This window comes from Cervus elaphus, chromosome 7 (genome assembly GCF_910594005.1).
Source record: "Cervus elaphus chromosome 7, mCerEla1.1, whole genome shotgun sequence".
In the NCBI taxonomy this organism is placed as follows: Eukaryota; Metazoa; Chordata; class Mammalia; order Artiodactyla; family Cervidae; genus Cervus; species Cervus elaphus.
In genome coordinates this window covers 35,348,338-35,367,098 of record NC_057821.1, presented here as the reverse complement: position 1 = coordinate 35,367,098, position 18,761 = coordinate 35,348,338, and the positions used below count along the sequence as shown (strand labels likewise).

The following is an 18,761-nucleotide window of genomic DNA, read 5'->3' as shown; positions in this document are numbered from 1 at the left end:
CAATCGGAAAGAAAGCTCAAACTACCTCACAATTGCACTCATCTCACACGCTAGTAAAGTAATGCTCAAAATTCTCCAAGTCAAGCTTCAGCAATACGTGAACCGTGAACTTCCAGATGTTCAAGCTGGTTTTAGAAAAGGCAGAGGAACAAAAGATCAAATTGCCAACATCTGCTGGATCATCGAAAAAGCAAGAGAGTTCCAGAAAAACATCTATTTCTGCTTTATTGACTGTGTGGATTACAATGAACTGTGGAAAATTCTGAAACAGATGGGAATACCAGACCACCTGACCTGCCTCTTGAGAAACCTGTATGCAGGCCAGGAAGCAACAGTTAGAACTGGACATGGAACAACAGACTGGTTCCAAATAGGAAAAGGAGTACGTCAAGGCTGTATATTGTCACCCTGCTTATTTAACTTATATGCAGAATACATCATGAGAAACACTGGGATGGAAGAAGCACAAGCTGGAATCAAGATTGCTGGGAGAAATATCAATAACCTCAGATATGCAGATGACACCACCCTTATGGCAGAGAGTGAAGAGGAACAAAAGAATCTCTTGATGAAAGTGAAAGAGGAGAGTAAAACAGTTAGCTTAAAGCTTAACATTTAGAAAACTAAGATCATCGCATCTGGTCCCATCACCTCAAGGGAAATAGATGGGGAGACAGTGGAAAGAGGGTCCAAAAACACTGCAGATGGTGACTGCAGCCATGAAATTAAAATATGCTTACTCCTTGGAAGGAAAGTTATGACCAACCTAGATAGCATATTAAAAAGCAGAGATGTTACTTTGCCAAGAAAGTTCCATCAGGTCAAGGCTATGGTTTTTCCTGTGGTCATGTATAGATGTGAGAGTTGGACTGTGAAGAAAGCTGAGCACAAAAGAATTGAAGCTTTTGAACTGTGGTGTTGGAGAAGACTCTTGAGAGTCCCTTGGACTGCAAGGAGATCCAACCAGTCCATCCTAAAGGAGATCAGGCCTGGGTGTTCATTGGAAGGACTGATGCTGAAGCTGAAACTCCAGTACTTTGGCCACCTCATGCAAAGAGTTGATTCATTGGAAAAAGACCCTGATTCTGGGAGGGATTGGGGCAGGAGCAGAAGGGTACGACAGCTGAGATGGCTTGATGGCATCAACGACTGGATGGGCACGAGTTTGAGTAAACTCCGGGAGATGGTGATGGACAGGGAGGCCTGGCATGCTGCGATTCATGGAGTCGCAAAGAGTCGGACACGACTGAGCAACTGAAATGAACCTAACTGAGAGACAGTCCTCTGAACCTGCCAGTTGAATCTAATTTTTACCATAGGATTCTTAACTTGGCTAGAGAAGTTCAGTTTCTTAGCTATACCCTCTGATCATGACAGATAAAAATACTTTAAGGATACATGACCGATACAGCCTACAAATCAAATATTCTTACATTGTACACAGACACATTATCTCTCTTCAAAGGTACAAAGGAAATTCACCTCCTTGATGAATTGTTACCTACTTTTCCTAGATGAAAGTACCATCTTCTTCCTTATGGCTTCCTAACTTCATTCTCACCATTTTTATTTCCCTGACCACATTCTGACTTATAGTTAATTATCTGAACAACACTAATCCCAAATCCTTTAATTCACTTCCCATGGGGCTACATGGGTATGCCAACTCTCCTGAAGTTACTTGTAGTTGAGTATCAAACATGGCAGAAACTGGCCAGCCATTTGTCCTTTCTGAGGTAAATCTTATAATTAAAAACAAATAGCCAGCCTCTGGCATTTTGGATAATCTGACAACTGGACAAAATCTTAACTGCTATTCCTATAATTAAAAACAAATAGCCAGCCTCTGATATTTTGGATAAACAGATGACGGGACAAAATCTTAACTGCTATTCCAGATAAAAGTTCCCTTTGTGTTAATGTCTTTCTTTTAGAGAGAACTTGCATTCTAGATAGCGTTCAGGTAAACAGAGACGGGACTTATATGTTAGCTGGAAAAAAAACCCACTGTTGCAGGAAACAAAAGTAGACAAATCACTCATCTTCTATATACTTCAAAACTCATTTTATTAGGAGCTGGCAGCTCAGGCAGTAAAGAGTCCGCCTGTAGTACAGGAGACCTGGGCTCCATCCATGGTCAGGAGGATCCCTGAAAGAGGGCATGTCAAACCACTCCAGTATTCTTACTTAGAGAATCCCCATGGACAGAGGAGCCTGGCGGGCCACAGTTCAAGGGGTCGTCAGTTCATGGGGCCATAAAGTGTTGGACAGGACAGAGCAACGACACACAGCAAACTTCTCTAGTTGACATACTGACATTTAGAAACAGTTTCTCTCACTAGTGTGCCTAACTACAACTCCTGCTTTTCAATGGAAGATCAAAGAAAAAAGTAATATTCCATAACAGGCAAGTAATTATTTCTATCAATGATTTGTTCTTAAAACTAAGCTAGAGAAATACATTGTGAGATAGAGCATATAATGAGAAGTATAAGAGATCCAAACAGGGAAGCTGTTCAACCAATCGATAATATTCTTTTAGGAAAAAAGAAAAAAAACTCAGTTTGGAATCATGTTTTATATAGAGATTTGCATAATCTTTGGACAGGTAAAGGATTTTCTACTCTAATTGTCCTTTTCCAGTTGAAAAAACCAACCCATAGAGAAGCAAAGATAGGTTTTCCAAGTCAAAGAGAAGTTATGTTAGGATTCTGATGAGAGCCCGGTGACAGGCCTTAGGGTCCAGTTGCTTCATTTTTAGGCTGACAGGCTGGAGATTGGGGTACCCAGTAATGGTGCCATCTTCAGGCTGAATTGCGTTTATTTTGAGAAACGTCTTTCTCTGCTCTTAGGCCCTCAACTGATCGCATATAATCCACAATCTATAGGTTTAAATGTTAATTACCTCAAAGAAAATATGTTCCAAGGTGAGCATGTCAAAGAACTACAATTTTAAAGAAATGTGCAATTCTATGGAATATGTTATCATGTGACACTTTATTTGGAATTGAATATCTATGCTACCTATTCCACATTCAAGACCTTGAACGGAAAACAAGATTGACTTTTTTTTTTTTTCCCCCATTTAATCATGTCCAGTGTTTTAGTGCATGCTGGTGGCTGTTCCAAAATTTCAGAGGCTGGGCGGTTTATAAACCATGTTATTTGTCACCGTTCTGGAGGCTAGAAGTCCAAGATCGGGGTGCCAGCATGGTTGAGTGAGTGAGGGCCTCTTCCAGGATATATCTCTGAATAAAAGGGATGAGCAAGTATTTCAGGCCTCTTTCACAAGAGCCCTAACCCATTCATGTGGGCTCTGCCCTGATGGCCTCACCATTTTCCAATGGTCCCACCTCCTATAATCATCACTTTGGGGATTAGGTTTTCAACATATGAATTTTGGAAGAACACAAGCATTTAGACCATGGCACCCAACGAGGAGACTGACTTGTCTAAGGTAACCCAATGCCTCATGCATACTGAATGCTCTGTGGTGCTGATAGGAAGCCAAGGACTATGGGAGTTGAATAAGAACCAGCAGCACTGGGTGGAGGGTGTGAGATGGCAAATTCCTTGATGGATTTCACAATAATATATGAGTATCTCCAGTGTCTTCCTTGGTTAACAGTCATTGAGGATTCCCCCTCCTATACATGTTCTTATTTGAAATATGAGTTAATTACTGAGTTCTTAGACAAAGTACCATTTGACCAACATGATAATATATGCATATTAATAAAAAGGCCTTTGACAGATACAAATTTCAGAGTGGAAAGTCCTCAAGACTTTATTCACTTCAGATAGCAATTATAAGTTTGGGGATCTCCCAGGCCCATTCTTGGGTTCCATAATCAGCTAGGACTCCAAGAGCTCACTGAAAGCTGTTATAGATGTGGTTATATTTTGTTCCAGTTCTTTAATTTATTTTTAATTCATTTTTAATTTTTACTGAAGTAGAATTCATTTACAATGCTATAAATGTCAGTTTTTGTTGAACAGTGAATAACTTGTATATACATATGTATATCCGCTTTTGTTTAGATTCTTTTCTCATATAGCAACAAACAGGTTCCAAAAAGGAAAAAGAGTATGTCAAGTTTGTATATTGTTGCCCTTCTTATTTAACTCATATACATAGTACACCATGAGAAACGCTGGGCTGGATGAAGCACAAGCTGGAATCAAGATAGCCGGGAGAAATATCAATAACCTCAGATATGCAGATGACACCACCCTTATGGCAGAAAGTGAAGAAGAACTAAAGAGCCTATTGATGAAAGTGAAATAGGAGAGCGAAAATCTTGGCTTAAAGCTCAACATCAGAAAAGTAAGTTCTTGGCGTCCCGTTCCATCGCTTCATGGCAAGTAGACGGGGAAACTGGACAGTGGCTGACTTTGTTATTATGGGCTCCAAAATCACTGCAGATGGTCACTGCAGCCATGAAATTAAAAGATACTTCCTCGTTGGAAGGAAAGTTATGACCAACCTAGACAGCATATTAAGAAGCAGAGACATTACTTTGTCAACAAAGTTCCGTCTAGTCAAGGTTATGTTTTTTCCAGTAGTCCGGTGTGGATGTGAAAGTTGGACTATAAAGAAAGCTGAGAACCATAGAATTGAAGCTTTTGAACTGTGGTGTGGAGCAGACTCTAGAGAGTCCCTTGGACTGCAAGGAGATGCAACCAGTCTATCCTAAAGGAGATCAGTCCTGAGTGTTCATTGGAAGGACTGATGTTGAAGCTGAAGCTACAATATTTTGGCTACCTGATGCAAAGAGCTGACCCATTTGAAAAGACCGCAATGTTGGGAAAGATTGAAGGCACGAGAAGAAGGGGATGACAGAGGATGAAATTGTGTGGTGGCATAACCGAGTCAATGGACATGAGTTTGGGTAGATCCTGGGAGTTGGTGATGGACAGGGAGGCCTGGCATGCTCGGTTCATGGGATCGCAAAGAGTAGGACACGACTGAGTGACTGAACTGAACTAAACTCAAGTAGTTCATTACAGAGTTGAGTAGCGTTTCCTGTTCTATGCAACAGGTCCTTATTAGTTATCTATCTTATATAAGTGTGTACACATCAATCCCAATGTCACAATTCATCCCTCCCTACTTCCCCCTGGAACCATAAGATACTTTTCTACATTGTGACTCTCTTCCTGTTTGTAAATAAGTTCATTTCTACCCTTTTGCAATATTCCACATATCAGTGATATCATATGCATTTGTCTTTCTCTTTCTGACTTACCTCACTTTGTATGACAATATCCAGGTCCATCCATATTGCTTCTGATAGCATTATTTTGTTCCTTCTTATGACTGAGTAACATTATATTGTATATCTGCACTGCATCTTCTTTGCCCATTTCTCTGTTGATGGACATTTAGGTTGCTTCCATGTTCTGGCTATTGTAAACCGTGCTGCAATGAACACTGCTATGCTTAATCACTTAGTCGTCCCCGACTCTTTGCGACCCAATGGATTGTAGCCTGCCAGACACATCTGTCCATGGGTGTAGTCCCCGTGGACAATAATAGGCAAGAAGATTGGAGTGGGTTGCCATCCCCTCCTCCAGGGGATCTTCCCAACCCAGGGATCGAATCCAGGTCTCTCGCACTGCTGCTGCTCAGTTGCTTCAGTCATGTCCGACTCTGTGTGACCACATAGACAGTAGCCCACCAGGCTCCACCGACCCTGGGATTCTTCAGGCAAGAGTACTGAAGTAGGGTGCCATTGCCTTCTCTGTCTCGCACTACAGGTCAATTCTTTATCATCTGAGCCCCCAGGGAAGCCCTGTTGAAGCAAGGAACACTGAGGTGCATGTATCTTTACAAAGTATGATTTTCTCTTGGTATATATCCAGCGGATTACAGCTTTTTAAAAGATACAGATAAAAACCTGTCCAGGAAAAGGCATATAGGGCAGAGTCAAAGGAAATGTGAAACATGGAACAGATGTGAGGAATTAGCTTAATTTGTAAACCAGGAACTCTACCAGAAGAAATTGAAGTTCATAAAAATATTACGATGCTAAAACCCACAATTTAGACAGAGAACAGGGTAGGGTAGTGTATATAGACATTCAAAACTCTCCATTGCTTAGTGCATCAGGCACTCAAAGACCACCCTCACCGAAGTCTTTCTCTATTGCTCAACCTACAGGTACCACCATGCAGAAAGAGATAGCTCTACCCCACAGGCAGTTGAACCCTACTTTTATGGCCTCGTGGCTTTCCTTAAGAGGCATTCGATGCAGCAGATTTCCTCCATCCCATCCCATCCAGCTGACTCCCCACAGTCAACAGGAGTCCTCATCCCAGGTTCATTCTGCAGTCCCCATGGCTCCAGCATCCAGCTTCCGTGGACACCAGTGGACTTACAACTCTGTCCGAGGTATGAAAGGCAGCAGCATGGCTTGTCTATGTGTTTCTTACTCCATTCAGATGGTTACAGCTTAGTTCGTTCAGTCCCCAGCAGCTTCAAATGACTCCCCCATTCCAGTGGACGGCCATGGACGCGGGATCTCTCCCCTGTGCTTCAGCTCCCTCACCTCCAGTTGCAGGCTGCTCCCACGTGCTCTCCTCCTTCTTTCCCCTTCTTCCTCATCCCTTCTTTCCTTTGTCCTACTGAGTTCTGTGTGGATCCGGATATTCCTTCTCAGTATTCAGGGCATCCTGCCAGTATTCACTGGTCTTCTGTGAGAACTGCTGAGTCTTTAGACCTTCTTGATACATTGGTAGAGAGAGGTGTACCCCACTTCCACCTACCCCTCCGTCATCTTGTCCACCCCCATTTGTGCATGTATTAGAAACAAGTTTCCCTTTATATTAAGATCATTGCCATCACCACACAGGTTTAACTTTTGCTTTTTGAGGAGAACACAGGTTAGTTCCACTCTCTTCAGTTGAGTCAGTTTTTCAGTCATGTCCGATTATTTGTGACCCCATGGACTGTGGCACGCCAGGCTTCCCTGTCCATCCCCAATACCAGAGCTTACTCAAACTCATGTTTGTTGAGTAGGTATGCCACTTGATGATGTCCACTCTCTCAGAGATTTTTTTTCTTTGAGATTCCTTATAATTGAGATCGGATTTTATTTTTCTTTGTCTAACTTAATTTACCTAGTGTAATGTCCTCCAGTTTCATCCATGTTGCCATATATGGAAGGATTTCTTTCTTTTTCTAATGGCTAAATAATATTTACCTATATATGTCAAATTACATTGTCTTAATCCATTCATCTGTTGAAAGATACTCAGGTTGTTCCTATACCAAGGCTACTGTGAATGATGCTGCAATGAACATGGGAATACAGATCTCTCTTTGAGACAATAATTTCATTTCCTTTGACTATATATCCAGAAGGGGGATAATGGATCACATAACAGTTCTCTTTGAAATTTCTTGGGGAATCTCTACAGTATTTTTCCATGGGAGTTGCACCGGTATGCATCCCTACCAACAGTGCACAAGCACTTCTTTTTCTCCATATCCTCAACAAGATTTGTAATTTCTTGCATTTTTGGTACCTGCCATTCAAACAGGTACGAGGTGATATCTCTTGTGCTTTTGATCTGCATTTCCTTTGATTATTAGCGATGCTGAGCATCTTGTCATATACCTCTTGACCATCTATATGTCTTATTTGTGGGAAAATGTCTATTCTTTAAAGATGTAGCATACATTATGTTTACTATATTCAAATATACAAAACTCTGTTTCCTAACTATATATCAACAATGAACCAGCAGTTGAATAAAGTAAAAACGCCCATTTACTATTGCATCACAAAAAGATAAAACACAGAAATAGACTTAAGCAAGATGATGAAAGATTTTATACAAAACCTTTAAGACATTGATAAGAGAAATTTAAAAAGAGCTGAAGATATGTAAAGTTAGGTTGTCTGTTCAGTGTGTTTCTTGAGGTAGGATTTGTATTACTATAACCTTCCCTCTTAGAACTGCTTTTGTTGCATCCTATAGGTTTTAGATCATCATGTTTTCATTGTGCTTTGTTTCTAGGAATATTTTGATTTCCCTTATTTCGTTAGTAACCTGTTTATTATTTAGAAATGTGTTGTTGAATCTCCATCTGTTTCTGTTCTTTAAAGGTGTTTTTTCCCCTATAATCTATATCTAATCTCAGAGTGTTGTGATCACAGAAAATGCTTGATACAATTTCAATTTCCTTAAATTTACTGAGGTTTGATTTGTGACCCACAATGAGGAAAATGTTCCATGTGCACTTGAGAAGGAAGTGTTTTCTACATGTGATGGAATGTGCTGAAGATATCAATTAGGTCTGTTTGCTCTAATATTTCCTTGTAGGCTTATGTTTCCTTATTAATTTTCTGTTTTGTTGATCTGCCCATTGGTACAGGTGCAGTGTTGACATGGCCTACTATTATTGTGTTACTGCCAATTTCCCCTTTTGTGTCAGTTAGTGTTTTCCTCATGTATTGAGGTGCTCCTATGTTGGCTACATAAATATTTAAAATTGTTTTGTCTTTTTCTTGGACTGACCCTTGATCATTTGGTAGTGTTCTTCTTTATCTCTTATAATAGTTTTTACTTTAAGGTCTATTTTTTCTGATACGAGAATTGCCAATCCAGCTTTCTTCTGATTTCCATTTCCATGGAATATCTTTTTTCATCCACTCACTTTCAGTCTCTATGTGTCTCTAGGACTGAAGTGGGTCTCTTTTAGACCGCATATATATGGGTTTTGGTTTTCTATCCATTCATCCAGTCTGTGACTTTTGGTAAGAATAGGAGAATATAATAGCAAATAAAACAACTGATAAAGGATCACTTTCCAAAATACAAGCAGCTCAAATAAGTCAGTTTTCAAAAGTAAATGTATTGAAGAGTAATTGATGTAAATGTATTGAAGGAAGAGTAAATGTATTGAAGAATCTGAAGATCAGACTGTAGATTACAGACACTGTAAGTTTTTCCTTACAAAACAGAAGCCTGTGTGTTTCTGGCATTGCTTTCTTTATTTCGGATCACCTGTTTGGTGATTGCAGTTCACAGCATACATCCTTCACTCAATAGCAATCACCCTACACTGAGCTATGTGTGCTCAGACTAGCCCTACTAACTACAAAAAACTAATCATTACATGTTTAATCTTGAGGCATCTAAAATCCAAGGTGATTTTCAGAATTTTCGACTCCATTGTTTTCTACATTCTATTTCAAAATTGAAACACCTAGTAAGGAGTGAGTAGGGGACCTCAATAATACATGGGTAGAAAGTCATTTAAAACTGGGAGCATTACTGGAGTATAATTTGGGGGACTGTATTATTACGAATACTATTGTAATTTTATTCCCTTTAATTCTCTGGTATACTAGTTTGATATTTATTTAAAATAGTAATACAGCCACTATGGAGAACAGGGTGGAGATTCCTTAAAACACTGGAAAGAGCACTGCCAGATTACCAAGCAATCCCACTACTGGGCATACACAATGAGGACACCAGAAATGAAAGAGACACATGTACCCAATGTTCATTGCTGCACTGTTTTTAAAGGGCAGGACATGGAAGTAATCTAGATGCCCATTAGCAGATGAATAGATGAGAAAACTGTGGTCATATACACAATGGAATATTACTCAGCCATTAAAAAATAGATTTGAATTAGTTCTAATAAGGTGGATGAAACTGGAGCCTAGTAAACCAGAAAGAAAGAAACCAGAAAGTAAACCAGAAAGAAAAACACCAATATAGTATACTAATATATATATATATATATATGGACTTTAGAAAGATGGTATCGATAACCCTGTATGCGAGACAGCAAAAGACACACAGATGTATAGAAGCGTTTTGGACTCTGTGGCAGAGACGGGGGTGGGATGACTTGGGAGAAAGACATTGAAACATGTATGTATATTATCACATGTGACACGAATCACCATTCCGGGTTCTATGCATGATCCATGGTGCTTGGGATGGTGCACAGGGATGACCCAGAAGGATGGGATAGGGAGGAGGTAGGAAGGGGGTTCAGGATGGGGAACACATGTACACCCATGGCGGATTCCTGTCAATGCATGGCAAAACCAACACAATATTGTAAAGTAGTTGGCCTCCAATTGAAATTAAAAAAAATAAAATAAAATAGTAATACCAACATAGAGACACATAGCACTCAAGTTACAGTAGATTGAGAAAGACAAAGCTTATGAAGCAAGAACTGAAATCACTGAAAATTAGCAATGGTATCAAATGAAGGGACAGTATTGCCTAGAAAGAAATCAGAGTTCTCCAATTTTTTGGAAACAACACGAACAAGCCAGATGGGAGCCAACTAGCTTAAGCTATATATCAGAAACTTCACCATAAGGAAAATAAAGTTAATAAAAAATATGCTGATGCTGAACGCCAAAATCCAGACAGTAAGCGAATAGGGTAGGGTATATGTAGATACTGAGAACTACTCAGAGAGGTGGACATGGAAGCAAATACACTAATGAGCATCAGAAAAATCAAAGCTCAAAAGGGTCTAAAAAGTAAATCATAAAGAGACTTGGTAGTCTGATCAAAAAAATAAGAGGATCAAATTAGACACCAAAATAGAAAGACTTGTGCACATGATAGAAACAGAGAAAGCTCAGGAGAGAAAGTTTCGGACCTAGTGGACCAGCGAACAGAAGCCTCCAGGATCAGGAACAGAAACCCTGAACAGGACTCATGACTGTGCGCTCCGGGAACAGTCTCAGTTTCAAAGTTTGGGCGCTATACCGCCTAAAGTGAACGCAGACCAGGACTATAGCTTGCTATGACACTGAGTCACAGACAATAGTGTCTGTTAGTTTACTTTTCTCATTCAACTATAAAGTTAGTGAATCACTAACCAATGATAATTGACACCATCAGTTTCCAGTCAGATCCTCTTTAGTCATACAATGGATATCTGAACCTGTTATATGATCCCCAACTACAGTTTTAATCATTAAATTTATTGATGTTTAATTGAAGGCTAATTACTTTACAATACTGTACTGCTTTCGGCCAAACATCAACATGAATCAGCCATAGGTTTACCTATACCCCTCGATCTTGAACCTCCTTCCCACCTTCCTTCCCATCGCAACCCTCGAAGTTGTTAGAAAAATATGGAAGGCTTCACACATTTGTGTGTCATCATTGGGCAGGGGCCATGCTAATCTTGTCAGTATTATTCCAATTTTCTAACATATGTGCTACCAAAGCAAACACACAAGTAACACTTAAACAGAATAAAAAAATCATATAGTTAGTCATCTACCAACAAAATATCAATTACACTAGGAATTAGAATATTCTGCTATATTTACTGCCACTTATAAAATTGAATTTTATAAGGTCCAAAGTCCCACGTAGTAATTAAGCATATATTGATTCATAACACATGTATACATGCACAGAAATACATGCACACAAGTACATCTATGTTATACAAGCTATATTCTCCTTGCCTGTCACATAAGGTCTTTAGTTGATGAAAGACATAGTCCCAAATTTTTCCAACTTATACGTCTTCCTTTTAAGAATCACTTCGTTGATTTTCATCACTTAATTTTAAATAACCTTTTTATTCTTAGATACCATGCCCCTTTAAACTAAGAGCAGAGAAAACCTAGTAAATGCTGATATCTTATCCTTAATTACCACTCTTCTGTTAAGTTGTAGAAAGAATCATGTTGAATCTCATTCAGTAGGATAAAATCCCTATGTTATCAGTTCTTATGTCGAAACTCAATTCTTGCTCACTTTAGTCTTAAATTCTGCTTACTTACAAAGGACAGACAGGAAAAGTAATATTAAAATCATGCTTGCAAGAGTCTATGATTTCATGCTTCTGTTGGCCAAAGGTAGGGCCAGGAATAATTTCTGAAATATTACAATACATCATGGAAGCCTGAAGGTCTAGTTCTCCTATCAAAGAGGAGATGTTTGGAGATAGTTTGAAAACTCAGCCCCATGGTTGTCAGGATGTGCTCCCGATCGGACAGATGGATTTTCTCCCTGAAACGTCACAGTCAGGAAAGGCCAGGCATGTCCGCAGAGTCAGTGATGGGGGCCTGGGTGCTGAGAGGTAAGATTCTTGGATGACCATCTGGAGATTTACCTGCCATTGTCTCAAAGAAACAAACGTAGTGAGAAGACTAAAGATGAATAAAAGTAGAAGAAATATCAGTAGAAGAAAGTCTAGCCAGGAGAACCAAGCCCCAACACTGATAATTGTCAAAGACTTTAACAGTGAGTGTTTTATAGACAGAGCAGAACAAGTGGATGAAACCAATGATCTAGGGTCACTTTTGTTCAGCAGTAAAAGACAAGATATTTTTCGCTTTAAGCAGAGAGTCATCACAGCTCCTGATGTGGTCCTGGTTACACACATGCAGACCGAGAGCCCACAGGCATATGTGATGTGACATCAGGAAGTGAGCAGATGACTGCATTGGTGCCCAGTCACCTCCATCTGCTAATAATGGGACCTGGGGAAAATTACTTGCCCTCTCCAAGGCATTGCATCTTCATTAACATAACTTGATGATCACAGTGAAGATGAAGGCTATCTCACAGGGCTACTGTGAAACACAAATTTTAAGATGTTTTAAAGCTTTGGGGAAAGTATCAAAGACATGCATGGGGTTATGAAGGTGAGTTAGCAGATCCAAGGTACAGTACCTTTTTCTCTTAGTATTCTCTCTGTACTCAATAGTAGCGATCAGTCAGTCATGTGTTTACTCTTACCCCAGCATGATGTAAACCACACAGATCAACTGTATACTTCTTGTCATTTCTGTGTCTAAAATTCAATCATTAGTCAATGTAGAGTGAAAAAATTATAAACTCCTAGAGGGCCTCTCTGGTCAGAGTCTGCAGAGTCCCGACATTAAACTGTCTTAAAAGAATGGCCTAAATATGCTGGCTCAGAATTAAGTTCCAAATGTTTGCAGAGCACAGAAGTACTTCTGGGAGCAATATGAAAATGCAAGGAGTATCCTACGTCTCCAAATATGTATCTGTGCAAATATCATCATCCTCCTAAATTTACACAGAAGGAACTCCTTCTTCCTCACCACAGCTACTACAGATCCAATTCCTGCTCAGAGCAACAGGGAAAGAGAGGGCTTCCCTCCACAGGATGGATTTAATAACCTCAAGTGACTAGATCATCTCAGAATGGCTCATGTTTTTATTTTAACAGGGCCCTGCCTGGTCCTGCTGCTGGTCCTGTCAAATCTGCTCCTGTGCCAAGGCAACGTATGCCCATCCTGCGGTCCTGATGTGTTTGGCATCCCCCTGAAGTTCCTTAGAAAAACGTTTAGCCGTGTCTCTAGGCTGTCCCACGACATGCATAACCTTTCCACAATAATGTTCAATGAGTTTGTAAGTACTGTGGTGGTGGTTTAGTTGCTAAGTCGTGTCCGACTCTTGTGACCCCATGGACTGTTGACCGCCAGGCTCCCAGAAGGACCTTTGTGTAAGTGACTGGGTCATACTGTCCTTTCAACAAGAGGGCTACATCAGCCTAAATTCAAATAACACACTCTCTAGGTTAAAGGCGCCGTCAGCTCATAAGATATGGAAATTGAAGAAAGGACTAGTTTTGTGAAATCTCAAAGTTTCCAAAGAAGTGCAACAACTGTGTCAATTTCCTTTTTCATTTTCTTTTTAAAATTTCCAAAATAAATGATTTTGTATTTGTCAGCTAAGAATACATAAAAGATTACAATAGACTCAGTGGAATAAACACCAGAAATTTGTTTCCTCACAGCTCTGGGGGCTAGAAGTCCCCGATCAGGCACCAGCAAGGTGAGGTTCTGGTAAGAACTCTTTCTTCCCAGGATGGCTTCTCCGTGCGTCCTCACACAGGGTGTGGGGTGGGGAAGACAGACAGAGGAAAGGACACACAGACACAGAGACAGAAGAGAAAATTCTCTGGTGTTTTGCTTCATGGAGACACCTAAACTATTGGATGAGTTTTCCACCCTGAGAGCTCATTTAACCTTAATGGGCTTTGCTGGTGGCTCAGATGGTAAAGAATCTGCCTTCAATGGGAGAGATCTGGGTTCTATCCCAGGGTCTGTAAGATTCCCTGGAGAAGGGAACGGCAAGCCACTCCAGTATTTTTGCCTGAGAAATACCATGGACAGGGGATTCTGGTGGGCTATAGACCATGGCGTACCAAAAAGTCAGAACCCTTTTCAAAACACAGTTTTTTGGCAGTTCGGGCTCTAACACATGAATTTGAAGAACACACATTCAGTCCATAATAACCCGACAGAAAGCAGTTTTAGGTGGGATTGTGGAAAACAAAGCATGTTGATTTTCTCGTCCTTCAGGGTCTCTCTGGGCTTTCTTCTCCAGGCTCAGAGTAAATAGCCAATAAATGAGAACTGCTCTGCAGTGAACTGGGTGGATGGAACATGTTAAACAAAGCTGCATCCCGGTCACAAAAACGAATACTGGTAGCTTTTTTAATGCTACAAATTATTGTTTTATGATTTGTAGTGAATAGTTTTCGAGCTACTATAGAAGCAGAGTTTACAATTGGAAACAATTATTCTCTTTCTGATGAAGGTATATGAAAGTTGTATGTTAATTCTTTTAGGTCACTCAAGGAGCACACAGTAGAGCAGACAGCTAATAAAAGGCGGTGCTAAAGGTTTCTATTAAATTTACATAGTTTTTTGTACTCACTAGTTTTTGTTTCATCCTCCATTTTTGACTTTCCATTTTTTCCAAACTCTTCCAAGTAAAGTCTTCAAATGTTCATAACTTCCGCAAAAGATTAGTTTTTCTCTATCAAAGTGTTAGTTAACATTTTTCTACTCTTATTATTCTCAGTCCATTGCTTAGTATTTCCTATAACTTTATGCCGTGTTTTCCTGACGTACCATTTTGTCACCAAAAACAGTATTGTGTTCTGCACCTGGGATGAACACTAATCATTTTGGTGAGCGGGTTCAAAGATAAGTCAGAGTCATTACTGTATTACTCCTTATAGGGGAGTATATTGGCTCTAACCCACAGTAAACAAGAGATTAAATGGTTAAATATAGGTGCATGCATGCATTCTAAGTCACATCATTTGTGTCCAACTCTTTGCAACCCTACTGACTGTAGCTCAACAGGCTCCTCTGTCCATAGGATTCGCCAGGCGAGAGTCCAGGAGTGTGCTGCTGTACCCTCTTGCAAGGGATGCTCCTCACCAAGGGATCAAACCTGAGTCTTCTTATATCTCCTGCATTGGCAGGAATGTTCTTTACCACTACTGTCACCTGGGAAGCACCAAGTATTGGTACAAAAGTACTATATTTGGTTTAAATACTAAAAAAATTTTAAAAAGTGATAAAATAGAGAAGGGAAAATTTGAGCTTAGAAAAGTTAGATGTAAAATCATTTTTATAGAGACAATATATAGAAAAAGTAGGAAAAGAATGACTTTCAAATTTTGTGATGCCCCCCCCCCCACAGTTAAAAAATTACACGTCTATCAAACATGTTAATGTTCTAGTATAGGGTTCATCTACTGAATGCCCAACAACCCTAACTAATTGCCTGATCACTTTCAGGATGCGAAGTATTCCCAGAGTATACCGGAGTATATCAATGCCACCAATGACTGCCACACCAATCCCATCCATGCTCCTGAAGAAACAGAAAAAGCCCAACTGGTGAATGTGAGTCTTTCACCTGGGTTTTTCACCAGATCGAATGAGACAGTATGTAGCTTACCAGGCTTCAGAATATTAGAGGTAATGGTAACTGTACATGCAAAAAACAGTGGAGGAACTGTAAGCAGTTGAAGAGAAATTATATTATGCACTTGATGATGCATGAGCGAAATCAAGGGATGACTAAAGATCTGTAGTAGCAAAGGAAATAACAGATCAATAAATTGTCCATGCAGACAAGATTAGTTCAAGGAATGCATTAAACACAGGATTGCAGCTGTTACTCTGTACAAGAACAGGAAAAGAATGGGAACTTCCATGTGTAAAATATAAGATTGCAAAATTGATGAATGTGTAAGAAACACACCCCAGTTTTGAGTACTCGCTGTTACTAGTGACTCCTATTTGGGAGTCCTATACTGCAGCACTCGAGCCAGCGCGTCTGCCTTTCAAAGCTCTCCTGAATCTGCTCTACTTCTCTAACACCTCCTCATTCATCAGTCTCAATGACTCCTCTGTCACCTTTTATTTTTAATTTGTAAGTCTCTGCCAAAATGGCCTATATAACGTTGCTTTGCTTCTCATGGCCGCAAATATTGTCTCTGTTTTGAGGACAACACAGTTTATGTATCAAGCCTCAATCATTTATGGCAGCTTCAAATTTTCACCATTATAATCTCTCTTTTCTGATTTCCTGCATTTTCCTTCATCCTAACATTATTCAAAATATCTTCACATGCATCCCTCCTTAACATACTATCTTTTCTCTCTACAACTTTCTTAATGATATCAGCATTCTTTTCCTCTGTTAAGCTCATTAATAATGAGGATGATCAAGTAAAGGGAAAGGTCAAAGAAGGGAAGGAGGAGGGATTTTTCAATAAGCTTGAATTTAAAGTTTATTGAGAGTTACTACATGTCCATACGTTTTACTAAGCACTTTATGTGCATTACTATATTTAATCCTACTCAGTTCTCTGTTCTTTTCCACTAAAACAGTTCATGGCTGTAAAGAAATCAAGCATATTAACTAGAGATCTTCAGCCCCCAGGATTTTCATGCTCAATTCTAATACTAGTAGTGAACTGGGGGGAAAACCCTCCATTGTGAATCCCACTGATGCTGTTACTAAAGACAACGCTGTGCCGTTTTCTGCCCGGACACAAGTCAACAAGACAGACTCTTCTGATACCAGCATGGGGGCTGGTGTTGGGATCAACTGAGGAAAGAAAGCCTGTTTAGGAATGTCTTCTGTTCTTCATTGTCTCTTTGTTTTAATATCATAAAACAAACCATGAATCAAAAATCAATATGAATGACTCATCTGATCCATTGATATGAAAGATCACTGCTGGGTGACAATGATGTGGGCACAGGCAAAACGCTTCTTTCCTGGGTCAGGTACTGCAGGCACATACTGACTTGTCATAATATACTTAGATTTCTCTCATGCAAATAGACAAACATAATAGAACTCAGTGAGTGGGTAGTAGAATTTCAGAAGAAAAAAGAAATTCATGTTATAAATTAGAAATCATCAGAAAAATAATTCCTAAATTAACCCAGATTTTTAATAATCCAGTGAAGTGTGAACTAATAGCTTAATTTTATAATTTTGCAACTTTTACTACCTTCAAAAATCTCTCCATACACATAGGAATAACCAAAAGTCTTTCAGGTCAGCTGCTCTGAGCAAAGATCACATGTTACCAAAACTACTGAATTATGATTATTTTAATGAGACTTTTTCTTCTGTTTGCTTAGAATGAAGACCTTACTAAGTGGATACTCATGTTACAGTACCTTTGGGGAGATCCTCTGTATGCCCTAGTCCATGACCTGCGGTTTGGGATATATCTCTCAGATACTATCCTATCAAGTGCCAGAGAGAATTTTAAAAAATTACACAAACTTCAAACAATCTTAGAGAGGCAATTCAGCCAGGTGAGCATCCTGCAGAGGGCTTTCTTGCTTTGTTGATGACTCTGTAATGCATAAGGAGTTTTGAAATATCTCATTTTGTAAGAAAAAGATTCATGACTTTTATATGCTAGACTGCTCCTAAATAAAGCAGGAGCCTACTCATTCATAGCGATAGATTCAACTGTAAAGGAATCAGAATTTCACTGCAATTTTTTTTTCACTCTAATTTTTGTCATGTGCTGCCTTCCCTGCATTGCACATAATTCCACCAAAAGCTTGCCTCTTCCTGGGCACAGGTGGTTGAAATATTTTCAACAGCAAGAGAATAACAGAACAGAATTTCCAAGCTCATCATTTTCCTCAAAGTATCCCAGGACATCTGCTATTGAAGTTCCCTTTGTCTTCTTTCTCTGATCTCCTCAAACAAAGGATGAGAGTGGGAAGGAAGAGAAGAGAAAGTTAAAACAACTTGAGTTATGTTTCTACTTTTTAGATTCCTGAATGTTTTCTCATAGGCTGGCTCCAAAATCCATACCTAGAGAGTTTTATATTCCTATGTGTTCCCTAAATCTTAATTTGATAATTACAAAGGACAAAGATAAGTAAATATTAAGAAAACACATAATAAGTCATTTTCTTTTGGTTATTCAGGTTGTTGTTCCAGTCAGGATGAAGTTGGCCAAGGATCTCATATATTGGCAAGGACTCCCATCCCTTGTGTCCAGCGATGAAGATATACGTCATTTTGCATTTTATATCCTGTTCAAGTGCCTGAGCAGGGATTCCCATAAACTTGACATGTACACCAAGATCCTGGCATGCCGAAGCAGTGACGAGTGCTAAATCCGCATCCATCCCATCCAGTTCTGAGATGGTCCTAATGATCTATGCCTTAGCAAGCTTTTTTGAAATTACAGCTTTTCATGCATGCTCTGTGAAATAGGTCTCCTCTTAAAAAAATAAACACAGACTCTGTAGAGATGCCAAAATCTAAGAGGGTAATTTGTTAACATTTCTTATTTTCATTTAATAGAAAATCAAAAGAAAAGCCACCCCTACAATTGACAGAATGAAGCTCCTATTTAAATTAGTCACAAATAGCAGAAGATGGCATTACAAGAAGACCATTAAGAGATTACATAAGAACCACAG

The 18,761-nt window shown here is 39.5% G+C and overlaps 1 protein-coding gene and 1 non-coding gene across 2 annotated transcripts; one reads left to right on the top strand and one right to left on the bottom strand.

The window, feature by feature from the left end:
• Positions 1 to 6,339: 6,339 nt before the first annotated feature.
• On the top strand, positions 6,340 to 18,452 carry LOC122697830 (placental prolactin-related protein 3-like). Its single transcript, XM_043908827.1, has 5 exons — positions 6,340 to 6,394; positions 13,214 to 13,395; positions 15,585 to 15,692; positions 17,451 to 17,630; positions 18,261 to 18,452. The coding sequence occupies exons 1-5, from the start codon at positions 6,340 to 6,342 to the stop codon at positions 18,450 to 18,452; spliced, it is 717 nt and encodes a 238-aa protein (XP_043764762.1).
• On the bottom strand, positions 11,127 to 11,235 carry LOC122697880. The gene has a single exon (XR_006342212.1). It is a non-coding gene; the product is annotated as a U6 spliceosomal RNA (small nuclear RNA).
• Positions 18,453 to 18,761: the final 309 nt, after the last annotated feature.